At 36.3% G+C, this 27,222-nt stretch overlaps 1 protein-coding gene across 1 annotated transcript in view; it reads left to right on the top strand.

Moving 5' to 3' along the window:
- WDR49 (WD repeat domain 49) overlaps positions 1-27,222 on the top strand; it is a gene marked incomplete at both ends in the record, with an annotated part of 205,975 nt that overhangs the window by 107,397 nt on the left and 71,356 nt on the right. Inside the window, 2 exons of the mRNA XM_080915350.1 lie at positions 471-635; positions 19,581-19,696. Of these exons, the coding sequence (XP_080771476.1) occupies positions 471-635; positions 19,581-19,696 (281 nt within the window). The remainder of the gene's footprint in view (positions 1-470; positions 636-19,580; positions 19,697-27,222) is intronic.

Raw genomic sequence — 27,222 nt, 5'->3', positions numbered from 1 at the left:
TAATTCCAGTAACTTGTTGAAATTAACTATTTCAACAGTGGGTAAAAATGCTTCTTTCTTTAATTCTATATGGAAGTATATCACAAATAAAATGTTCTATTTTATTTAGTAAGTAATGCCACAGTACCCGAACTATGAGGTCTGTCTTTCTAAACTGAGCAAGAATGATTTATTTGTTTATGCAGTGAGGTATTAAGCCAAGATGTCTCCCAGACACTCAGTTGAATGGAGGGTAGAGAAAAGAGATGCCAACCTTCTCTGATAAAGAAGATCATAACTTCATTACTTCATCCCAGACTTAGAAATTGAAATGTTATCAGCTTAACAAACAGAATGAAAAAAAAAATTACCAAAATGCAACTGTTGGGAATCTCAGCAGTGAATGTGCATAACCTAGGTGTTTTTATTGAAAAGAAAGTGATTGATCCTGAAACTATATTTAATTTCTCCACTATGTTATTTTCTCCCAGGTAATCAGCTCGGATGTGGGGTCTACTGTGTCATTCTGGATGATAGAAACTGGGCAGAAAATCAAACAGTTTGCTGGTTGTCATGGCAATGCAGAGATCAGCACCATGGCCCTGGATGCAAATAAGACACGGCTTTTGACTGGCAGCACAGATGGGACTGTAAAGGTGTGTCCAAAATAAAGCCTTTCCACTGAGATATGAGAAGGCTGGAACGGTATGTGGGAGACACAGCTAAGACTTGACTTGCTTTTGCCTTTCTGGCCTTGCAAGAAGAAAGACAAGACCAGATGAAAGCTAAATAAAACAGACAATAATGAAGGTGTAGGAATGATGAATGAATGGGTTTTTCAGAATAAATTATTTGTATAAAAAACATAGCTAGGCATAGTTATTTAGGAAATACTTTTCCAGTGCATGGTTACTTTGGAGAATAGAATAATCTTCACATACTTCAGCCAACATTTCTAGTTTTTCTTTTTTCCCCTAAATTTACAAAATGAGTGATACAAGAATATAATTAAGGATTATAAATGGCAGTAATATAGTTTTTTTGTTAAAAAGACAGATCTCAGCCCAGAGCCACAGGCAGATCAGGCACACTGCCATCAGGACTCAAAGCCTGCCCACAGAGAACTGAGTGTCCAGGGAAGAAGATGCAGTAGCACTCTCCTGACTGAGCCCACGAGTGAGCCCACACTCACTCTCCACTGATTATCTGGGGAGAGCTCTCTGGGGACTCTCAGGGTGCATATATCACATTACTGCTTGGGTCTGTGCACTTCAGGCCTTCATCTGCAGCCAGAGTAGAGCTGGCCTATTGCCATCAGAACTCACAGCCTGCCTGTAGAGAGCTGAACACCCACGACCAATCTCCCTCTGGAACCCACAGTCCATGGCCCACAGATGCACAGGAAAGACAAGCTCCATTCAGAGACAACAAGAACAACTAACATCAAAGATAAGAAGATGGTAAGAGGCAAGTGCAAAAATCTAAGCAACAGAAACCAAGACAACCTAGCAATATCAGAACCCAGCTCTCCCACCACAGCAAGCAGGGTATATTCCAACACACCAGATAAATAAGATTTAGACTTAAAGTCTTGCCTCATGCTGATGATAGGGGGCCTCAAGAAGTACATAAACAACTCTTGTAAAGAAATAAGGAAAACACAGAAAAACAAGTACAAACCATCGAAGAAACACAGAAAAACACAAGCAAGCAGATGAAGGAATTGAACAAAACTGTCCAGGATCTAAGAACAGAAATGGAAACAATGAAGAAAACACAAAGGGGGACAATCCTGGAGATAGAAAACCTAAGAAAGATGTCAGGAGTTATAGATGAAAGTATTACCAACAGAATACAAGAGATGGAAGAGAGAATCTCAGGGGCAGAAGATAACATAAAAATCGTTGAACAACAATCAGAGAAAATGTAAAAGTTAAAAAACTACTAACCCAAAACATTCAGAAAATCCAGGACACAATGAGAAGACCAAACCTAAGAATAATAGGTGTAGAAGAAAGAGAAGACTCCCAAATAAAAGGCCCAGTAAATATCTTCAACAAAATCATAGAAGAAAGCTTCCCTAACCTAAAGAAAGAGATAACCATGAACACACAAGAAGCCTATAGAACTCCATATAGATTGGACCAGAAAAGAAATTACTCCAGACACATATAGTTAAAGCACCAAATATTCAAAACAAAGAAGATATACTGAAAGCGGTACGAGAACAAGGACAAGTAACATATAAAGGCAGACAGATCAGAATTACACCAGACTTCTCAACAGAAATTATGAAAGCTAGAAGGTCCCAAACAGACATCATACAGATCCCAAGAGAACACAAGTTGCAGACCAGGTTACTATATCCGAAAAACTCTGTTACTATAGATTGAGAAACCAAGATATTGCAGGACAGTGGCAAATTTATTCAATATCTGTCAACACATCTGGCACTACAAAGCATAATATATAGAGAACTCCCACAGAAGGAGGGAAACTATACCCTAGGCAAAGCAAGAAAATAATCCTATTGCAACAAACCAAGAGAAGAAAGGCACATAAATATCTACCTCTAAAACCAAAAATAACAGGTAACAACAATTACTATTCCTTAATATCTCTTAACATCAATGGACTCAATTTTCCAATAAAAAGACATAAACTATCAGACTGGATACATAAACATGATCTAACATTTTGCTGCATACAGAAAACTCATCTCAGCAACAAAGACAGGTACTACCTCAGAGTAAAAGGCTCGGAAAAACATTCCAAGCAAATGGTCCCAGGAAAAAAGCTGGACTAGCTATCCTAGTATCGAATAAAATAGATTTTCAACCAAAAGTCATCAAAAAAAGATAAGGAAGAATGCTTCTTACTCATTAAAGGTTAAATCTATCAGGATGAGCTCTTAATCCTGAACATCTATGCTCCAAATACAAGGGCACCCAACATGCATAAAAGAAACTTTACTAAAGCTCAAAACATTGTATTACACCACACATAATAATAGTGAGAGACTTCAACACCCCACTCTCATCAAATGACAGATAATGAAAGCAGAAACTGACCAGAGTCACAGTGAAACTAACAGAAGTTATGAACCAAGTGGATTTAACAGACATCTATAGAATATTTCATCTCAAAACAAAAGAATATACCTTTTTCTCAGTACCTCATGGCACCTTCTCCAAAATTGCCCATATAGTTGGTCAACACACAGGTCTCAACAGATACTAGAGCATCAACTAATCCCATACATCCTATTAGAGTACCATGGACTAAGGCTGATCTTCAGTAGTAACAACAACAACAACAAGAAAAAGCCCATATATACATGGAAGCCGAACAATGCTCTACTCAACAATAGCTTGGTCAAAGCAGAAATAAAAAAAGAAATCAAAGACAATTTAATGAAAATGAAGGTAAAACATACCCAAACTTATAGGACACAATGAAAGTAGTGCTAAGAGGAGAACTCAAAGCTCTGAGTACCCCCAAAAGAAACCAGAGAGAGCATTCAATAACAGCTTGATAGCACAGCTGAAAGCTCTAGAACAAAATGAAGCAGATACACACAAGAGGAGTAGACAGCAGGAAATAATCAAACTCAGAGCTGAAATCAACCAAATAGAAACCAAAAGAACTATACAAAGAATCAACGAAACTAGGAGCTGGTTCTTTGAGAAAATCAACAAGATTGATAAACCATTAACCTGACTAAATAGAGGGCAAAGAGAGAGTATCCAAATTAACAAAATCAGAAATGAAGAAGACATAACAACAGAATCTGAAAAAAATTCAAGAAGTCATCAGATCCTACTACAAATGTCTATACTGAACAAAACTGGAAAATCTAAAGGAAATGGACAAATTCCTAGACAGATATCAGGTACCGAAGTTAAATCAGGATCAGATGAATAATCTAAACAGCCCCATAAGCCCTAAAGAAATAGAAGAAGTCATCAAAAACCTACTAACCAAAGAAAGCCCAGCACCAGATGGGCTTAGTGTGGAAATTTATCAGACCCTCATAGAAGACATAATACCAATACATTCCAAACTTAATAGAAATAGAAACAGAGGGACTACTATCTAACTCATTCTTCAAAACCACAATTACTGTCATTCCTAAACCACACTAAGACCCTACAAAGAACGAGAACTTTAGAACAATTTCCCTCATGAACATTGATGCAAAAATACTAAATAAAATTCTTTCAAACTGAATCCAAGAACACATTAAAATGATCCTTCACCTTGATACAGTACATTTTATCCCAGGGATGCAAGCATCGTTCAATATATAAAAATCTGTTTGCATAATCTACTATATAAAAAATTCAAAGAAAAAGTCACATGATCATCTCTTTATATGCTGAGAAAGCATTTGACAAAATTCAACACCCTTCATGTTAAAAGTCTTGGAAACATGAAGTTTTCAAGGCTCATATTTAAATGTAGTAATAGCAATACATTGCAATCCAGTATCAAATTTCAAACTAAATGGTGAGAAACTTGACACAATTCCACTAATACCAGGGACTTGACATGGCTGCTTACTGTCTTTGTACCAATTCAATATAGTACTAGAAGTACTAACCATAGCAATGAGACAGCAAAAAGAGGTCAAAGGGATACAAATTGAAAAGCTAGAAGTCAAAATATCACTATTTGCAGATGATATTTAGTTAAGTGACCCTTAACTATATATAGTTAAGTTATAGCTAAGTGACCTCAAAGCTTCCACCAGAAATTTTCTATAGCTGATAAATAACTTAAGAAAAATGGCTGGATATAAAGTTAACTAAAACAAATCAGTAGTCTTCCTCTACCAAGAAGATAAACACTCTGAGAAAGAAGAGAATAGACACCTTTCACAATAGTCACAAAGAATATAAAATAATTTGGTGTGACCCTAACTAAGCAAGTGAAGGACTTGTATGACAAGAATTTTAAATCTCTGAAGAAAGAAATTGAAGAAGACTTCAGAAGGTAGAAAGATCTTCCATGATCATGGATTGGAAGGATCAACATAGTAAAAATGGCCATCTTGCCAAAAGCAATCTACAGGTTCTATACAATCCCCATCACAATTCCAACTCAATTCTTTATAGAGTTAGAACAAGCAATTTGCAAATCATTTTGGAATAATAAAAATCCCAGGATAACAAAAATCATTCTTAACAATAAAAAAACTTCTGGGGAAATCACCATCCCTGATCTCAAGCTGTTCTACAGATCGAATGTGATTAAAAACTGCATGGTATTGGTACAGAGACAGGGAGGTAGATTAATAGAATAGAATTGAATATGCAGAAATGAACCCACACACCTATGGTCACTTGATCTTTGACAAAGGAGATAAAAACATTCAATGGAAAAAGAATAGCATCTTTAACAAATGTTGTTGGTTCAACTGGCAGTCAGCATGCAGAGGACTGAAACTTAATCCTTTCTTATCTCCTTATACAAAGCTCAAGTGCAAGTGGATCAAAGACCTCCACATAAAACCAGGTACACTGAAACTAAGAGAACAGAAATTGGGGAAGAGCTTAGAACACAGACAATGAGAAAAATTTCCTGAACAGAACACTAATGGCTTATGCCGTAAGAGCAACAATCGAAAAATGGAAACTCATGAAATTTCAAAGCTTCTGTAAGGCAAAATACATTACCAAAAGTTCATTACAGCAACCAACAAATTGGGAAAAGGTCTTTACCAATCCTTTATCTGATAGAGGGCTAGTATTTAATATATACCAAGAACTTAAGAAGTTAGACTCTAGAGAGTCAAATAATCCTATTAAAATTGGGGTACAGAGCTAAACAAAGAATTCTCAGTTGAGGAATATTGAATGACTGAGAAACTCCTAAAGAAATGCTGAACATCTCTAGTCATCAGGGAAATGCAAATTAAAACAACCCCGAGATTTCACGTCACATCAGTTAGAATGGCTAAGATAAAAAACTAATGTGACAGCAGATGTTGCCAAGCATGTGGAGAAAGAGGAACACTTTTTTACTCTTGGTGGGGTTGTAATCTGGTACACCCACTCTGGAAATCAATCTGGTGGCTCCTCAGAAAATTGGGCATAGTACTACCTAAAACCCAGCTTTTCTAGTTCTGGGCATAAACCCAAAAGAATTTCCAACATCTACCCAGTACACGTGTTCTACCGTGTCCATAGCAGCCTTATTTATAATAGCCAGAAGCTGGAATGAACCCAGATGTCCTTCAACAGAAGAATGAATACAGAAATTGTGGTAAATTTAGACAGTGGAGTACTATTCAGCTATTAAAAGCAACAACTTCATGAAATTCCTAGGCAAATGGATGTAACTTGAAGCTATCATTCTGAGTAAGATAACCCAGTCACAAAAGAACACTCATGGTATTCTCTGATAAGTGGATATAATACACTCCAGCTCAAAAAAAAAAAAAAAAAAAAAAGCTAGGATTACCTAAGAAATAATTCACAGAACTTATGAAACTCAAAGAGAAGGAAAGCTGGAAGGTGGATGCCTCAGTCCTTTTTAGAATGGAGAACAAAACACTCATGGGATGAAACAAAGGGACAAATAGATTAGCAGGGATTGGAAAAAAGATCATCCAAAGAGGGCCTTATTTGGAGATTCATCCCATATGCAGACACCAAACCCAAGCACGATTGCTGGTGCCAAGTAGTGCTTCTTCGCAAGAATCTGATATGGATGCCTCCTCAGAGGCTCTGTCAAATCCACACTGATACAGAGAAGGATGCTTGCAGCTAACTATCGGACTGAACATGGGGACCCCAATGACAGAGATAGAAAAACGTCTGAAGGACCTGAAAGGGTCTGCAACCCCATGGGAAGAACATAATTATCAACTAACCAAACACAGCACAGCTCCCAGGGACTAAAACACCAACCAATGAGTTGCTATGGAGAGACCCATGGCTCTAGGTGCATATGCAGCAGAGGATATCATTCTGTGGTATCAGTGAGAGGAGAGGAATTTGGTCCAGTCAAGGGTGGATTGCCCAGTGAAGGGGAATGCTGAGGTAGGAGAGGAAGGTTTGGAGAAGAAGCATCTTCATGGAGGCAATGGGTGTGGGAGGGAGGATGGGTTTGTTGAAAAGGGGTTAACACCTGAATTGTAAATACAGAGAATATCAAATAAAAATAATTAAAAAAGAGAATACTTAAAAGTAAACATTTTTAGTAACCTGTATTTTTTAGTATATGAATGTAGTGAGGTATTGAAATTGGATAATAAAACTATAATAATATTTTTCTATTCTAAATCAAGTTTCTTTTTATTTAGTTTTTAAAAATTTTATAACTACCATTTATTTCTTCTGTGAGGAAGAAGATATTTTTCTCAGCATCATAATCTCAGTGTTCATGTAAAGCCAGATACCTCCAACAGAAAATATTCCTATCAGGGACACTTCTCAGTGCCCTGCTATGAAGAGACCTGTGGTAGTGTTTAAGTGGAGATGGCTCATGGTACTGTGAGGCAACATAAAGTAGCTTCTTGAATAAACTTCACAGAAAGTTTTGTGGTTATGTATTCAAAGGTAGCTGCCAAAGTTTAGGGCAAGGCTTGGCTAGTTATCATCCTTAGAAATGAGCTGGGGTGGCTTCATCATGAAAATCTCTAGATATCAGTACAAAATGTCTATGCAAGGCTACACCAATGCAAAGCTGGAGATTTGGAAATAGGAAAGTCCACTATACACAAGAGATTTGGGACAATGTGTGAAAGTTTCTAGTCTCCTTAGTCCTAGAAGATGAGATGAAATGAAAGAACAGAAGCTGAAACTGGGTTGTTAGGCCAAAGGAATTATCCAATGTATCCTTATCTAGTTCTATAGTATAAAACCAAGGAAGATATAATGCTTAGGTAGAATAAATTCCTTATTTAGAATGGATTGATTACAGAGTCTAGGGTAAGACAAACCTTGTAGATATCACAAAAATGACCCACAAAAAATACTTCATAGACTAAGGAATGGACAGATCTTTTTAGAATTTCCTTTTGAAAACTTTTTTAGTTGAGCCAAGTGAGAATCATGTTTAGAGGAAAGCAATGTGGTGTGGATCTAGAGATTAGTCCACCCTGGATTCTGTGTAGAAGCCTGTACATTGTAGAGGTAGCTAGTTAGTTAGTTGTGTAGTGGCTTCAGAGATGGCTCGGTAGTAAAGAATTATTTCTGCTTTCAGAAACCTGAGTTTAGTTCCCAGCACCTGCATTGTAGAGATCACAAGTGCCTGGATCTCTAGCAATATGGAATCTTCTTCTGGCCTTCATGGTTATCTGCACACATGTGTACTTGTACACATAATGCTACACATACATATGAACTTATACTAAAATAAACCTTAAAATATAGATAGTAGTATAATTCCTGAATTTTAATGTGCATTTAAAATATTTTATATTTTTATAATAGTCACATTATACAATCTGAATTCTGGCAACCTCTGTACTAGACACATTAATATAAGTTGTATATCTTTGAGCAATTATTGTGAAGAGATAAAAATAAATGACAGTTTAAAACCACATTTATAATTTACAATCTCAAATCAGAAGCCATGTGATCAAAGAATTAACATGATGTTCCATTTATAATGGTTTTGAAGGATCTGAATGCAAATTAATCTTTGAAGTAATGTCTACACATAGTCTCTGTATGCAGCATAACAGTGGTGCTAGTTTCATGTCTATTTTTCTTGCCTAGAAGAGCTATTGTTGCTAGATAACAGATCCTTGCACATGCTGGTCTGTAGTTTCTTGCTCTGTCCTGGACATTAGTTTTATATAAATATTCTACATAAATAATGATGTTTATCAAATTCTACAGAATCTGTAGTTTGAACCAACATTGTTAAAAGTCATACCTCCCCATACACACACACACACACACACACACACACACACACACACACACACACACACACACTACAAGGTCAAATCCATATTTTACAACTGAGGGCAGTACAGATCAAAGAGTTAAAGCACTTTAGTCAAAGAGAGGTTCCATAGCTTTGAGAGTTTTAGGTGAATGTAGAAATATGCAGACAGCTGTTCTCTGTATCTATAGGAGGTGTTGCTGAAGATGGAACAAGGACCTTTCACATTATAAGCATGTTCTTTAACAACTGAACAATACTTTTAGGGTGATTTATTTCCTGGTGGTTAAATCATATGATACAACTTAAATTTGATTCAAAACTCTAGGGTTGATAAACAATGCTGCAGGCTATGGGTGAAAGATGCTATTTCATAAGAATGAGTGTATTTGTGACATAAGTTTTCAGAGTTTAATATTGATATATAGTGCCAGCTTGACCTCTACTTGGTATTTCTCAAAATTGTTTCATTTTATGGCTTCATTCTAATTGCCAGTGACCTAGTTATTCACTCTCTAAAAATAAATCTAGTGGCCCTGTCAATATCCCTCTGCTTGATCATAGAGAGTAGCACCACTCCATTTTTAGATATCCGTTAATAATGGACTCATCAACCTATGTCCCCCAGGAAGTTCAATCAGCAAAAGACAGAATACCCAGCCCATAAGGATTATACTCCAAGACCTAAATATGATGTTTAATCCTTCAGCCATCTTTAGGAAGTAAGGTTTCTACATCGTAAAGGAGGACAAATATTGAGGATTTCAATAGGTTCTAAAATACCCAATAGAACACATACTGGTGGTCACTAAAAAAAAAACATGAACATATGGACATTCACCCTCCCTAGAAACAGTTATGGATTTTCCAGCAGGTACCAATCAGGTGTCCTTAATAGGTTTAGTTCCTGAACCATTTACACAGAAAATAAATAGAAAATAAAATAAAATCAAAACCCACGCCAAAGATTTTTCTATTGGAACCTGTAGAGTTTCAGTGTGTTCCACATCTTTATTTGCAAATATTCATTGCAATGAACCATTGGTCAGCTTCAAAGCCTTTGGCCTGGGACACATTGTTAATGTTGGATCCTCACTGGGACTTCTCTTGGACCTACATTTGTTACCCTGTGTCATGGAGCTCCTACAGCTTTGGATCTGCAGGACATATTCCTTCATACCAGCAGTTGATATATGGGGTAATATGTGGGGATGGTATCGAAGCTTCATGTCTTGGCCTGGGTGGTAGCTGAGTAGGTCAGACCACAGGTCTTCACTCACACCATCAGGTCAAGCTTTCTAGCACAGTTCCAGCTAGCCCACCCAGTGCTGCAGCTGGCAAGGAATGGGGCCACCTCTTCTGCTCTCCTATTCTCAGTCCAGATCACCTGCACCTACACCACAAGGGCCAACTCTGCCCTCCACAGAAGCAATCTCCTGATTTCTGGTGCAGGTGAGAAGCAGAGAGAGAGAGGCAGGGAGAGGGAGGGAGGGAGGGAAGGAGGGAGGGAAGGGGGAGGGAGGGGGAGATGGAGAGGGAGAGGGAGAGAGAGACAGAGACAGACAAATAGAGAGAGATAGAGAGACAGAGAGACAGAGCTCTTCTGCCTTTGTGTCTCTGAGGGCAAGCTAGAATGTCAAAACCACTTTGATTTGCATTTATCTCCTGGCTTGAAGATGTTAAATTTTTTATTCTGTGATTCTTAGTCATTAGAGATTCTCCTGCCCAGAAATTTCTGTTTATGTCAGTAGGAATAATTGTAAATATAGCCATTTACCAAAATATTCAATATATCTTCATCAAAATTCCAATTTGTCTTGTGAATGTCTAGTTTCTTGAGTCCTTTAGATATTTTAGATATAAACCCTCTGTCAGATGTGAGTTGGTGAAAATCTTTTCCCATTCTGAGGGCTGCCATTTTGTCTTCTTGACAGATTTTCATTTTCATGGGGTCTCATTTATTAATTGTTAATCTTAGTGTTGGTACAACTGGTGCTGTGTTCAGGAAGCTGTCTCTTGTACCAATACCTTCCGCACTGTTCCTCACTTTCTCTTCTCTCAGGTATAATGTTTCTGGTTTTATGTTCAAGGCTTTGATTCACTTGGATTGCACACAGTGTCGTAGATTTGGGTCTATACATATTTTACCTGCAGACAGCCAGTTAGACCAGCCCCATTTGATGATGATGCTTTTTTTTTTCATTGAATAATTTTGGTTTCTTGTCAAGAACAAGTATCTGTAGGTGTGTGGATTTACATCTGAGATTTTCATTTGATTCCATTGAAGAACCTGTCTGTTTTCATGCAAAAAATGTGGTTTTTATTAATGTTGCTATACATAACAGCTTTAAATATGAGATGGTAATACCTCCAAAAGATCTCTTATTATACAAGATTTCTTTAGCTATTCTGGGTTATTGCTTCTCCATATAAAGTTGAGTATTTTTTTTTCTTTCAAGATCTGTAAAGAATTGTGTTGAAATTTTGATGAGGATATATTAATTTTTTGGCAAATGACTGTATTTACAGTTATGCCTACTGGTACATGAGCAAAGGATGTCTTTTCATCTTCAGTGTTTTTCTTCAAAGACCTGACATTTTTATTATATAAGTCTTTCAGTTGCTGGGCTAGAGTTACCTCAGTATCCTGTATATTATTAGTAGCTATTGTGAATGGTGTTCTCTGAATTTGTTCTCAGCCTGATTGTCATTTGTATATGGGAGGCTACTGTTTTTGAGTTAATCTTGTATCCCATCACTTTGCTGAAGATATTTATCAACTATAAGAGTTTCCCAGTAGAATTTTTGGAACTGCTTATGTTTACTATTATACCATATGCAATTAGCAATACTTTGACTTCTTCCTTCCTTCCTTCCTTCCTTCCTTTCTTCCTTCCTTTCTTTCTTTCTAATTTGTATCCCCTTTTTCTCTTTTAGCTGTCTAAATGCTGTCCCTAGCACTTAAAGAAATATACTGAAAAGATAAGGGAGAGAGTGGACATCCCTGTCTTATTCTCATTTTTAGTGGAATTTCTTTGAGTTTCTTTCCATCTCTTTCCATAATCACATTTAAATTTGATGTTGGCAGTAGGCTTGCTGTAAATATCCTGTATTATACTTGTAGATTTCTCTTGTATCTCTGATGGCTCCAAGATAGTTGTCAGAAGGGCTGTTGAATTCAGCCAAAGGCTTTTTTTAATCATGTATGTTTTGTTTATTTCAGTTTGTCTGTTGAACTGTCCCATTTCTGGAATGAGGCCTCCTTGTTCACGGTGGATGATCCTTGTAATGTGTTTTTAGATTTGGTTTGAAACTAATTTTTTGACTATTTTTGCATCAATATTTATGAAGGAAATTGGTCTGTAATTCTTCCTATTTTTTCTTTAGTCTTTATGTGGTTTGTGTATGAGGGTGACTGTGATCTCATAATATGAGTTTAGCATTGTTTCTTCTGTTTCTATTTTGTTGAATATTTTGAGGAATATGGAAATTAGATGTTCTTCATCTAAAAGAAATTAGAGAATTGACACCCTTCACAATAGTCACAAGAATATAAAATACTTTGGTGTGACCTTAACCAAGAAAGTGAAAGATCTGTATGACAAGAACTTCAAATCTCTGAAGAAGTAAATTGCAGAAGACCTTAGAAAGTAGAAAGATCTTCCATGCTCATGGTTTGGAAGGATCAACATAGTAAAAATGGCTATTTTGCCTAAGGCAGTCTACAGATTCAATGAAATTCCCATCAAAATTACAACTCAATTCTTCATAGAGTTAAAAGAGCAATTTGTAAATTCTTTTATAATAATAAAAACCCAGGATAGCAACAATCATTCTTAACAATAAAAAAATTTTCAGGGAATTCACCACCCCTGACCTCAAGCTTTATTACATATTAATTGTGATAAAAACTGCATAGTATTGGTACAGAGACAGGCAGGTAGATCAATGGAATAGAATCAAAGACCCAGAAATGAACCCACACACCTATGGTCACTTGATCTTTGACAAAGGAGATAAAAACATTCAATGGAAATAGGACAGCCTGTTCAACAAATGTTGTTCGTTCAACTGGCAGTCAGCATGCAGAGGACTGCAACTCGATCACTCCTTGTACACAGCTCAAGTGCAAATGGATCAAAGACCACCATATAAAACCATGTACACTAAGACTAATAGAACAAAAATTGGAGAAGAGCTTAGAACACATAGGCACAGGGGAAAATTTCCTTAAGAAAATTCCAGTAGCTTATGCTCTTAAATCAAGAATCGACAATTGGGACATCATGAAAAGCAAAGCTTCTGTAAGGCAAAGGATACTGTAAAAAAGACTAAAGGGCAAACAACAGACTTGGGAAAAGATCATTACCAATCCTATATCTAATAGAGGGTTAGTATCCAATATATACCAAGAACTCAAAAAGTTAGACCCCAGAGAATTAAATCATACTATTAAAATAGGGTTCAGCGCTAAATAAAGAATTCTCAACTGAGGAATATAGAATAGCTGAGAAGCATCTAAAGAAATGCTCAACATCCCTAGTTACCAGGAAAATTCAAATCAAATCACCCTAAGACTCCACCTCACACCAGTCAGAATGGCTAAGATCAAAAACTCAGGTGTCGGCATTGTTGGTGGGATTGTAAACTGGTATAACCACTCTGGAAATTAGTCCAGTGGTTCCTTAGAAAATTGGACATAACACTACCTGAGTACCCAGATATACCATTTCTGGGCATATACCCAAAAGAGGCTCCAACATCTAACAACAACACATGTTCTACCATATTCATAGCAGTCTTATTCATAATAACCAGAAGCTTGAAAGAACCCAGATGTCTTTCAACAAGAAATGGATGCAGAAATTGTGGTACATTTACAAAATGAACTACTACTCAGCTATTAAAAACAATGATTTCATGAAATTTCTAGTCAAAGAGATGGAACTTAAAGCTATCATCCTGAGTGAGGTAACCCAGTCACAAAAGAACACTCATGGTATATACTCACTGATAAGTGGACACTAGGCCTAAAAGCTTGGAATACCCAAGAAACAATTCACAGAAATTATGAATCTCAAGGAGAAGGAAGGCCAGAAGGTGGATGCCTCAGTCCTTCTTAGAAGGGAGAACAAAACACTCATGGGAGGAAATACAGGGAAAAATAGAGGAGCGGGGATTGGAGAAAAGATCATCTGAAGGCTGCCTCACCTGGGAATCTATCCAGTAAGCATCCATTAAACCCATTCACTATTGCTGATGCCAAGGAGTTTTTACTGGCAGGAATCTGATATGGAAGCCTCCTCAGAGCCTCTGCCAGAGCCTTACTGATACAGAGGAGGATGCTTGTTCCTAACCATCAAGAAAACAGGGGAGCCTAATGAAGGAGCTAGAATTAGGACTGAAGGAGCTAAAAGGTTCTGCATATGCAGTAGAGGATAGCATTATCTGGCATCAATGGGAGGAGAGGCCTTTGGTCTAGTGAAGGCTCATTTTCCAAGTGTAGTGTAAAGGCAAGGAGCTGAGATGGGAGAGGGTGGTTGAGACAGGGAGCATCTTTATGGAGGCAATGAGAGGGGGAGGGGTGATGGGATTAGGGGAAGGGGCTAACATTTAAATTGTAAATACAGAGAATATCCAATTAAAGAATAAAGAAAAAAAAAGCAAATTAGCTGTTCTTTGATGGCCTGGTAGAATTCTGAAATCTGCAAGAAGACCATCTGTCTGTGTGTTCATTTGTTTGTTTGTGTTCCTTTTAATAACTGCTTCCATTTTCTTATGGGTTATAGGTCTATTTAGACTTATCTTGATTAAACTTTGGTAATGGGAAAACTCCAGTTTTGTGGAGTAGATATCTTGAAGCATAATATAATGATTTTTAAATTTCCTACTCTGTTCCCCTTATAATTTCTAATTTTGAAATTTTAGTTATTGTCCAAATTTGTCTGCTAATTAACTAGTTCAGATAAGGGTTTGTCTATCTTGTTAATTTTCGCAAAGAAATAAGTTCTCATATCATCAACTGTATTGTTTTATTTGTTTCTATTTTAGTGATTTCAACCTTCATTTGGATTATTTTCTGTTTTACCGTCTTCTATGGATGTGGCAGCTAATTTTTTAAAATCCAGAATTTTTAGTTATTTTTTTAAGCTGCTAGTATGAGATCTCTTTAATTTCTTTATGAAGTTCATTAGTGCTATAAACATTCCTTTTAGGATTGTTTTTATTGTGTCCCACTATTTTAAGTGTGTTATACATTCATTTTCATCGAATTCAAGGAGGTCTTTAATTTTCTCATTTCTGCCTTGACACTGTAGTCATTCAGTAGATAGTTGCTCAGTTTCTATGACTTCGCAGGCTTCTTGTTTTTTTTTTGTATTGCTATTGAAACTGAACTTTAATATGTGATTGTCTGATAAAAGTGGAATTTCAATTTGCTTGTATCTGTTGAGGCTTGCTTTGTGTCCGGTTATGTGGTTAGTTTGGGAGATTATTGCATGAGTTGTTCAGAACACATTCTTTAGTGACTGGGTGCACTGTTCTGTAAATATTGGTTAAGTTTATTTGAGTCATGATATCTGTTATAATAGTTGATGTGTGATTTAAATTTTCATGATAAATTTATAAAAACGTGGGTGCCATTGTGTGTGTTTAGCATGTTAAGATGATAAGAATTAAAACATAACCTTGGTGAATTTTTGTTTGATTATAAAAGCAGTTTTCTTTCCTATCTCTTTTGATTAATTTCTGTTGAGGTGTATTTTGTTAGATATTTGAATAGCTGCTTTAGCTTCCTTCTTTGGTCCAGTTCTTGGAAAACCTTTTTCCCAACCCTTTTCTGTGAACGAATATCCATCTTTGATGTCAAAATGTGTTTTCTGCATGTAGCAGAAGGATGGATTCTGTTTCACATCCATTCTGCTCGCTCATGTATTTGTTTTGGGGAATGGAGTCCATTAATGTTGAGAGATATTAAGGACCAATGATTTTTAATTTCTTTTATTTTCTTTTTGTTGTTGCTAGTAGTGTGTGTGTATGTGTGTGTGTGTGTGTGTGAAGGAGAGAGAGAAAGAGAGAGAGAGAGAGAGAGAGAGAGAGAGAGAGAGAGAGAGAGAGAGAGAGAGAGAGAGGTGAGATGAGGAGACACTCTATTCTTTTGGCTTTGCTGGTGTGAGTTTAATTTCCTGAATTTTCATGATGTATTTCACATCCTTGGGTTGGAATTTTCCTTCTAGTACCTTCTGTGGGCATTGATTTCTGGACACATGTTGTTAAAATTTGACTTTGTTATGAAATAACTTGTTACTCATACTGCAGTGACTGAAAGTTCTGCTGGTTATAGTAGTCTGGGATGGCATGTGTAGTCTCTTAGCATTTGTAAGACCTCTGTCCAGAACCTATTGGCTCTTAGAGTCTCTATTGAGAAACCATATATAATTGTAATCAGTATAAATTTATATGCATGTATTACTTGGTATTTTTCCCCTGTAGTTTTTAAAATCTTTTTCTTTGTTCAGTATGCATACAATTCTAATTATTATGTGGCATAGGAACTTCCTTTTTTGGTCCAATCTTTTGGTGTTCTGTACACTTCTTGTAGCTTTATGGGCACATCCTTCATTAGATTAGAAACCTTTTTCTCTATAATTTTGCCAAAAATATTTTCTGACTCTTTGAGTTGAAATCCTTCTTCTTCTATTTCCACTATTCTTATTACTACTATTATTTTTTTAGATTTAACATTTTCTATGCTGGAGTTGGAGGGGGGCTAGGAGTATCATAGCATAGTGGAAGGTAGGCTGGGAAGTAGAATGGGTTTTTGAGAACCTAGGGGTTGGCGCTGTTCTGTCATCAAATGAGTCTCTCACCTGTTTGGACTGGTATGGCTTCTGAATTTGTAATTTAACAAGTTGTAGTCTTTGATTGTTGAGGTCTTGTCTTGATGTCCCTCTCCCCTTTTTTCTTTATTTCTTTTTTTTTTTTTCTTTTTTGTTTTTCTTGAGACAGCATTTTTTTCCATGCAGCCTTGGCTATCCTTGCACGTTCTTTGTAGACCAGGCTGGTCTTGAATTAACACTTACTGTTCCCAAGTGCAGAACTAAATGAGTATACAACCATGTCTGGCTGCACTTTTTCTATTATTCTAATGGAGAATATTATTTGTTTCTTTCATGGTATTAATCTCTTAGTAATTGTAATTGCCTGCTCTGCAGTGTTAAATTTACTCAAATTCCTCTTCTTTGACCATTTTTATACTGCTTTGATCTACTGGCTGCTCTCTCATGGAGAAACAAGAAAAGACCAAGATCTGTATCCACATCATAGCCTGAAGGTTATCTTTTGCCAAACAAATTACTCCATTAATTTTTTATTGAAAATAGATATTTTTCACATAATATATTCTAATAATGGCTTTCTCTCCTTCTTCTATTTCCAGATCCCCCACTTTCCCACCCACTCAACTTCATTCCTGTTTTCTCTATATTTTTAGAAAATAAACAACTATGCAAAGAAACAAACTAGAATTGAACAAGCCAATAACACGATCAACAAAATAAACAAACCAAAAGGAAAGAAAGATCAGGAGAAGCACATACCTATGGAGACACGTATGCCTATAGAGAAGGAGGCTCGTCGATGCTTTTTGAACTCAGCTTTGAAAAGTACTTAGTAAAAGGCAAAAGATTTATACGATCTGAAGAACACATAGGCACAGGAGAAAATTTCCTGAACAAAATACCAATGGCTCAAGCTCTAAGGTCAAAGATTAACAAAGGGGACGTAATGAGATTGCAAAGTTTCTGTAAGGCTAAGGACATCTTCAAGAAAACAAAACGGCAACCAACAGAAAGGGAAAAGATCTTTACCAACACCACATCAGATAGAGGCCTAATATCCAAGGTGTACAAGGAACTCAAAAAGCTAGACACCAGAGAATCAAATAACCCTATTAAAAATGGGGTACAGAGCTAAACAAATAATTTTCAGTTGAGGAACACCGAATGGCCGAGAAACATCTGAGGAAGTGCTCGACATCCTTAGCCATCAGGAAAATGCAAATCAAAACAACCCTAAGATTCCACCTCATACCAGTCAGATTGGCCAAGATCCAAAACTCAGATGACAGCAGATGCTGGCGAGGCTGCGGAGAAAGAGGAACACTTCTCCACTGTTGGTGGGGTTGCAAGCTAATACAACCACTCTGGAAATCTGTCTGGCGATACCTCAGAAAATTGGATATAGTACTACCTGAAGACCCAGCTATTCCACTTCTGGGCATATACCCCAGAGACACTTTAATACACAACAAAGATATATGCACCACAATGTTTATAGCGGCTCTATTTATAATAGCCAGAAGCTGGAAGGAACCCAGATGTCCTTCAGAAGAGGAATGGATACAAAAATTGTGGTACATATACACAATGGAATACTACTCAGCCACCAGAAACAATGACTTAACCAAATTCTTAAGAAAATGGCTGCATCTAGAGAAGATCATCCTGAGTGAGATAACCCAGTCACAAAAGAACAGACATAATATGCAGTCACTGATAGTGGGATGCTAACCCCAGAGGCTTGCACTCCCCCAGAAACAACTCACAGACTGTATGAAGTCCAAGAAATAAAGAAAACAAAAAATATACATGTATTCACAAAACAAGAAGACTTTGACTATTTCCATGTTGCGTTTTGTTTTGCATGTACTTTACGCTTATTACAACTAGTAGGTTTTCAATGCATACTGTCAAGCCCTTGAAAAAAAATCAAGTACTGACTAAAAAACATATTCACATGGTTTTATGTAAAATTTATTTTAATGTCTGAAAAAACAGTACTGACAAAAATGTATAATTTTAAGCAAAAAATGTTTAAAATCTGTACATTTATCTTTGTTTTGCAAAATAAAGTCATTTAAAAAAATAATAATAATCAAATAATAAAATAATAATAACAGCAAAAAAAAAAAAGAAAAGTACTTAGAACAACAATAAGTTTCGGATTCTTTGCCAGAGTATAACTTGAATGTCTTCTAGCCCAGTTTCCCATAGACGTTCTGTTTCGCACTAATAGCTCATGAGCATTTAGACCAGTTTTCCCAGCATTCTTATCCTGCAAACCTCCTGCAACAAACAGATTAAGTTTTTAAAGGTGTTCTAGAACTTCATCATTCTTCAACTTCAAACTTATCCACACCTCTTCCACAAACCAGCTCCAAAGGCCTTTTAACCATGTGATACAACTTTTCATGTGGCTGTGATACAATACCCAACAGAAGCAACTTAAGGAAAGGTTTGCTTTGGGTCATGGTTTTGTGTGCAGTTCATCGTGGTGGGGAAGCCTGAAGAAGATGGTCACATTGGAATTGCAGTCAGGATACAGAGGCTGATAATTGCCAATGTAACATCCATATTCTATTCTCCCTTTGATTCAGTCTGGAATCTCAGCCCATGTGATCTGATTACACTTGAATGGGTTTTTCCATGAGTCAATTCTTTCTAGAAACACCCTAAGAATAAACATGCAGAGATTTGTCTCCTAAGATTTATTTTAAATCCCATGAAATTGACAAGATAAACTACTATAGAATGTAACAGCTACACTTAACAAACTATCCCTTTTGCACTGTTTGTTTCAAACGTTGAAGATATTTTTATGTTTCTATCTCAGGGTTGATTTTCATTTTTCCCTTAAAGGTATGGGACTTTAACGGATACTGTCACCATACTCTTCATGTTGGGCAAGATGGAGTTGTGGAAATTTCACAGATCCTGGTTCTTAAGAAGACCATCCTGGTTGTGGGCTGGGAAAGGTATGATGTGCTAACATAAAATGTTAGAAGAGAAAATAAGTGTTCTTAAATTAAAATATAAAAGTAAGTCTCGTTTAGAATCATTAACTTGTTGGTAGCTTAGGTAGGTAAGTTGGAACTGAATAAATGCTCCATGAATAAATTATCATTTGGTTACAGCTTGGGTGACTAGTAGAAGCACTTGGAGCTTTCTCCTGGGTTTGAAAATTTGTTCTTTTATTGTAAAGATATTTGATAAATAAGTAATGTTATTTCTTGAGATTCCAAGTTTCTCTTATATAGCAAATTTAGCAAGCTTTTAGTATTTTATACTGTTTCTCCCAGTTTTACAGGATATCTTCTCTTTTTCCCCTCCACAAACCAGTTCTAAAGGCATGTAAACCTTATGGTTAGGTTCCTCAGAGCAGGGACTCTATTCCTTGGTATAAGAATAGCCTGGTTTCCTGACACCTGTGTCAACCCCTTCTTCAGTCACTTACTGTGCAAATGCACCCCACATGGCACATTGTTTCATCCAGAGGGACACTTCTTCCATGATATTATTAGCATCAACATTTTTCAAAATTAGAAAAAAAAAATTGTTTCCTTTGACTTTTGTAGAGGAGATAAAATAGCCAAGGTCCACTTTTCTGTATAAATACCAGGAATGTTAAATGTACTGTGTTCTGAGCATTTCAACAATTCACAAAATGTTAGTGTAATAGTTGACTTTCCTGATATTGTTTGTTACATAATCATAACTTTTGTCATCTGAAGCTAGGGTTCAAATAGTTTCAATACCTAGGAAATCAGCAGTGTATATTGGGTGCTTTATTTTTCAATCACAGTAAAGACGTTTAAAAAAATTGTGAAATCATTATATGTGGACAAACAGTGTTTTCAAGGACACATTGATGATAAAAAGTATAGTTCAGATCAGTCCACTTGATACTAAGGACCAATTCAATCATCTTTAGCTTGAAGGACAAGAGTGGGAACAATCTTTATCCATTATCAACTTACAACTGCAGCAGGCTGTGGTTTTGTACAGCTAGGCTATGGTTATGAAAAAAAAAAAAAGATCTTTCTTTAATTTCATGGCAGGGTGGAGATATGGTACCCAGCTTATCCAATTTACAATATGAATGTAATAAAGGAATTAGAAAATTAATCAATGCACTTCAAAATTTTCAGATAGCATTTCTTTATGTTTTTGATTGTCATAGTTAAAAATTAGCACCAGGGATAACATTTCTGATTGCTTATAAGACATTTAAACTATTTTTTGTGTCAAGTTGTTAAAGTGATTGAAAGAAGCATCCTATACTCTGATATATGTTAGTGGCATGTGAGTTAGTGTCTGATAAACTGAGAGCTGATACAGAAAGACCAGAACAATAGAAACTTAGCACTCTTCTGTCTTCCTCTCTGCTTTGTCCTTCTTTCTAGTTGTCAGCAGTGTGTCCTTTATCTGGAGCTTGCCTTCATGAGTTATCAGTTACATTTTGTAACATTTATATATGGGGATTTAGAAAATAGATTTCCTTAAAGACATTTTGTTCGGCTAGATTTTTCATGAACCAGACAGGATCATTTCTACTAAGACGCTTCTAGCTCACAAAGCCACACAGTAACTACTTGGCAAAGCTGAGGAAATATGACCCGTGAAGCCTGCCGGTATGGTTCAGTGATTGGAGAAGAAAAGCAAAGATTGACAATCAGATTAATAGGCTTTCCGCTAAGTCCAGGCAGAGCCTATGAGGTTAAGCTGAAGACTTAGCTTCAGGTTCTATCTAAATATAGAGACTGGTTTAAAACAATTATGCACAGGTTAGAGTCGAAATTGCTTTTATTGAACAAGACACCTAAACACACTGGCTGGTTTACTATATGTACAGTTCCACGAAGCAGTCAGTACTTTACATACATCATCTACTTTAATGCTTAACTTCATCTTAGTAGGCAGTTAATGTCTTCTAGAAACCTCAAATCTCTGCCTTAACCTGTTACCTCTAAGCTCACTCATCTATTCCTATACTAAATATTCCTCACAGAAATCCAATATACAGCATGTTCTAAACTGAACACACTGTTTAGCCTCCTCTCTGAAACCACTTTTCCTCTCAGATTTTGAACTTTACTTCATGCCCACAGGTGTAGACACCCACTGTTTTTATTGATTTTTCTTTAAATTTACAACCCGATAGTGACTAAGACGCTTCCATTTTTCTATCCTAACTATTTGGAAATCTGCTCCTGTGAATACTACAGCTGTATTATTTAGGGCATCATGTCTGCTTGGATGAATGCATAGCACTTTCTTTTGTCCTTTTCTGCCAACTTCTCAATCCTTAAATAGATTCTTTCAACATCCTTATGCCTTTACTTTTTTTTCTCTACTAGAAATCCCTGTCCTGTTTTTACAAAGTAGTTAATATTTATTTCTATTTTAAGAGCTGTGCAGACATATTCCCTACTAGGACATTCTTTTAAAATTTATTACTATTATTATTATATTATTATAGTTTTTATTATTGTTATTTTTACTTATTCACTTTATATCCCACTCAGTGCCTGCCTTCTGGTCATCCCCTCCCACAGTCTTTTCCTCCTCCCCATGTCCTTTGAGTGAGTGGGGGCTCCCTTGTGTCAGGGTTAGGTGTGCGGAGGGATGGGAGGAAAGGTCAGATGGCCATGCGAATGACATTCAGTTTTACAACAAGAATAAAGGAACTATCTTTTCCTCCTGCCTTCCCGCACATCATCCTTTCTTATGTTGTTGCACCTACACATATTTATTCCTATGTTATGTGTGTCCCCTTATTATATCCATTTGATTAGTTATATATATTTTAATATAGAGCAAAGTTGTACAGATATTCTTAAGATATATATGATATGTCTGATATATGATATTCATGATATACTTAAACAGTATTTGTAAAATATTTATAAATATATACAAATATATATGTTGAATGGGGTAACATATAAGTTACTAGGCAGTAGAGTACAAAAGTAACTTTTATTTGTCAGATGTATTTTTTTTTTATCTCAGAGACTTAGTGACGAATAAGCTAGCCCTTTCCAGCTTTTTTTGAACTCTGGTTGGGTTCAACTCAGCTGTTCTGGCTCAAACTTCTCTTCCAGTTGACTGATTCGGTCTGCCTTCTCTCAGCTTCTGACTGAATTTCTCTGCTTGACCTCATATTAAGTTTGGCAATATGTTCTAACCTTCTGGCTCCTTCTCATTCTCTGGCTTGTTCTGTCCTTACTTGCAATCTGTCTCTGTAAAATTGCCCGGGTGATAATGCCTCTTCTCTCTCCCTCTATCTGCTCTCTCTGTGATGCCCTTAAGTAGGTTTTTTTCTTGTGCTGTTCTCCTGAGTATTGGCCACATCCCATTTCTGACTCCTTCTGCCAAATCTTTCCCCAATTCTTTCTCAGTTCATCTATTAGACATCACTTTCTAACATGGTTTCTTCCTTCCACAAACTAACTTTACCTACACTGTTTGGGATTAAAGGTACGTACTAAGGACATGTCTGTGTGGATTCAAATTTCTTAAGAGAGAAGAGCTGAATACCAACAGTTATTGTACTTGTAAGCAGCAATGACTATAGATATTAAAGTCTACTCTACTTTTAGAACTAGAGACAAATGCTATTGTTCCTTTGTTAGTAGTAGACAATTGAGGCTTAAAGAGGTTAACAGGAGCTGAATGGGTTTGCAGCCTCATAGGAAGGACAATAGTATCAACCAACCAGACCCCTCAGAGCTCCTAGGGTACACTACCAATGAGAGAGTATGCATAAAGGGACCTATGGCTCCAGCTGCATAAGTAGCAGAGGATGGTGTTATCTGACATCAATGGAAGGAGAGGTTCTTGATCCTGTGAAGGCTCAATTCCTCAGAGTAGAAGAATGTCAGGGTGGCAAGATGTGAGTGGGTGAGTGGGGGGAACACCCTCATAGAAGCAGGGGGAGGAGGGATGGGTAAGGCGTTTGCAGACAGAAAACCAGAAAAGGAGATAACATTTAAATCGTAAATAAATAAAATATTGTATAAAAAGAAGTTAAGAGACTGAGCATGTTTGTAATCATAATATTCAGCTGAACTTGTCTCAGAGTCTACAGTCTGTCCTCCACTCTTGACTGAACTTTTTATTTATAGAGCAATAAAATCATAGTGAGGAACTTCCTACACATATAGACATACACTATATTATAATATGTATTAAAATAACTAAGTAGGTTGTTTATTTCATGCAAAGGTAATGAAAGAGTTTCAAAAAGTGAAGACACAATAATTGTTATTGATTTAACAGGACTCTGAGGATTTAGTTAAAAATATTCCACCTTCCCTTCCCATACTATTTTTAACGCAACGCCTTTATGGTAATCACTGAGTTAGAAAACTAATCATGTTGATTGCAAGAATCATGATTCCTATTGTCAGTATATTACATCTGATTTAGAAATTTGCCATATATAAGGCAGCCAGTGGTAAAAAGTACTGTCAACACTGTCTCATGTAAAGGAACTAAGAGAACTCATGTTCTGAGGAAACCCAATAATTTATAGCCTTCTATCATAATGTAGAATCCCAAATGCAAAATTGATGGAAATCGATTTATAGCTATTTCATATAAAATATAGTCAGAGACTGAATTGGTAGAAAGTCAGTTCAAAATTATCTTCTTGCATCCTCATTCATATTTAACTGGTAAAATTAAATGAATAGATAGCCACATAATTGTGTTTGTTCAGTCTAGACATGTGATATATATACACACACATATATATATAGTCATAGTAACTAGTACTCACAATGATTTAATATCTCAAATTGCCCTAAGCTCATGTTCTTATGTACTTACAGCCTATTAAAAAAAAGACAGTTTCCCCTCTCCTATTTGTGTAGAGTAGGAATCTGTGTTTTATATCTTGGTATAATTTTAAAAGCTGAGTGTACTCATGTTTTCAATATACAGGAGAATTTTTAATATCTGTACACATTATGAAATGCTAACAGTGACTTAGGATAACTGTCACCATATACACATATCTAAACTTTTGTTTACTATAAGATTTAGTCATATAATAACAAAAGATATTTTTCATAAAATTTAAAATAATTTTAAAATATAACTGGTAACTCATTTTTATAGAACTCTATAAAATATGTGATTAATAAATAGTTATTTATACAATTTGATACCATTTCTCTGAAAGCCCTATGTGCTAATTCAAATGCATCTTCTATATATGTTAGAAATTAAGTTAGTTTATTTCAGGTTTAATTTGTTCTTTAAATTTTTTTTTCCAAAATGAAATGAAATTAAGGATTTAAAGTTTCTGAGGAATAAACTGACCTAAGAAACAATATTTAGTCTTAATAATGACCTTTCCAGTGATAACCTCATGAAACTCAATTAATTCTATTAGAATAAAAGAGTGGATGAGTGTGAAGTTGTGACTTATTTGAAATCTGTTATTTTGGAACTAAGGAGAGGATACACATATTTGAAAGTCAAAGAGAGTTCCTAAATCTGATCTTGTAATGATTTCAGTGTCCGAAGTTTCACCTCACAGATTTTTAAGGAGAAGAATATCAAAACAAATTCATTTGGAATGGATTTTTTCTGCTTTTTTTAGATACTTCTTATTAATCTAAAAAGCCATGGATGGATCAAAAGAGAAGTATGAATGAGGCTTAAAATAACTGGACCAACAGCACATAAGCAATGACCCCCTGAAGGACCATGTCATTGTAGTGTTCTTTTCATAATCAGCTTTATTTATTTCTTATTTGTTTATTTTGTGACATAATGACTCAGGGCAGTATTCTCTGGTCCTATGAAAGATGGTGTCGACCTGGTAAACTTTGTCAATGCCAAAGGACAAGTCTATTTGACTCCCATTGACCTGAAAACTGGCTCTTTCTGAAACTTAATCTTCTTCTTGGCAAAGTCCAAACTTGAAAGGGAGCAGTCTTTGAAATGGCAAAAGTGAGGGCTGAGTGTGGATTCTTGGGGGTATTTTAAGGATACCTGTCATTTCAAATCAAAATTTTAGGTTAGCTTTCAAGAGAAACTTGCCAGGTAATTAGTTTGTCAGTGTTTTGACACCAAAGGTCAAACGTCAAAGGATTACTTTTTGTAGTATATTCTGAAGTGCCTTCCATGCCTTGAGCTCTGTGCCCTGAATATATCTGTTTCCATTTAATATGAGAATATTGAGAAAAAGACATCTGACATTGAAACTTGGCTTACATAATGGATAAGAGGTTGATCTGTTTCTCACACCCACTCCATACTCATTTTTCCCTTAGGCTATGAGTCGATAAACTTAGAAATATACACAATGTTATTATAGTAAGGTCAATTTTAGAACTTTGTATTTTCATAATTATTGCATCCTACCCTGGAATTAAGGATATTCATATTAAAATTATTATTTTTTCAAAAAAGAGGAATAATTCTTAAACTGTTTTTGGTGGATACTTCCCTGTTATGTATGAATGTATGATGGTGCAAGTGGAAAACTTCCTACTTCCCTAAGTCCTTTTCTTTCCTTCTTCCTTCCTCCCTTCCTCCCTCTCTCTCTCCCTTTCTCCCTCCCCCCCCCCCACTGTCTCTGTTTCTTTTCTTAATGGGACAGAAAAACAGGCCAACAAAGTAACAAAAGAAGTCAAACAAAAAAGTATAGAACACAGTGTTGCTCAGTGATGAATATGTTAATAAAAATGAGGCACAAGAGGAAATGAGAGACTGCAGGAAGAACCTGCAGGAAGGAGGAACTGTTACCAAAGCTCAAGGATTAAAGATCCCAATCTCCGTTTCTTTGTACTTACAGTCTAACCAAAGATCTTTGACTTATACTCTTTTAAAAAATTAATTATTATTTTATTCATTTACATCACAAACATTGCCACCTCCTAGTCCTCTTCACAGAGATCTTCACCCTATCCTCTCACCTTTGCCTCTGAGAGTCCCCCTCCAAGTGTCCCCCTTTTCTGGGGCATCAGGAATCTACAGGATTAGGCACATCCTGTTCCATTGGGACCAGACAAGGCTGTCGTCAGTCCTCTGGTTTGGAAGGGCCTCAGACAGCCTGTGTATGCTCTTTAGTTGGTAGCTTAGTCTCTGTGAGCAAATTATATCATATCCTTTGGCTCTGAGTTTATGGTGTGGACGTTTTTTGGACTATAAAATTTACTAAGAAAATATGAGGTAAAACCATTGTTAAATTACAGGTTTCTGGAGTTTTAAATTTGTTGGACTAGTTGGATTATGGGCAGAGTTCTCTTTGCCGGGAGATAAACTAACCAGGAGGTGCCGGCAGATGAGATGAGTATTATGTTAGCTCTATATGGTCGGTCCTGGAAATAATGTGGGGTGACCTCTGGCGTCAGAGAGTACCTGGCGGTAGCGTGGCATGGTGCCAGGCTAGAAGTGGCCGCTGCTGAGATAATATACTCAGCTAATGCCATATAGCTCTAATGATGCCAGCCACAGTGAGGCTTGGTGGATTTTTTTTTTAAAT

The sequence above is a fragment of the Micromys minutus genome (assembly GCF_963924665.1).
Source record: "Micromys minutus genome assembly, chromosome: 4".
NCBI classification, from domain to species: domain Eukaryota; kingdom Metazoa; phylum Chordata; class Mammalia; order Rodentia; family Muridae; genus Micromys; species Micromys minutus.
The sequence above is the reverse complement of the archived record's forward strand: the minus strand, read 5'-3'. Positions and strand labels throughout refer to the sequence as shown.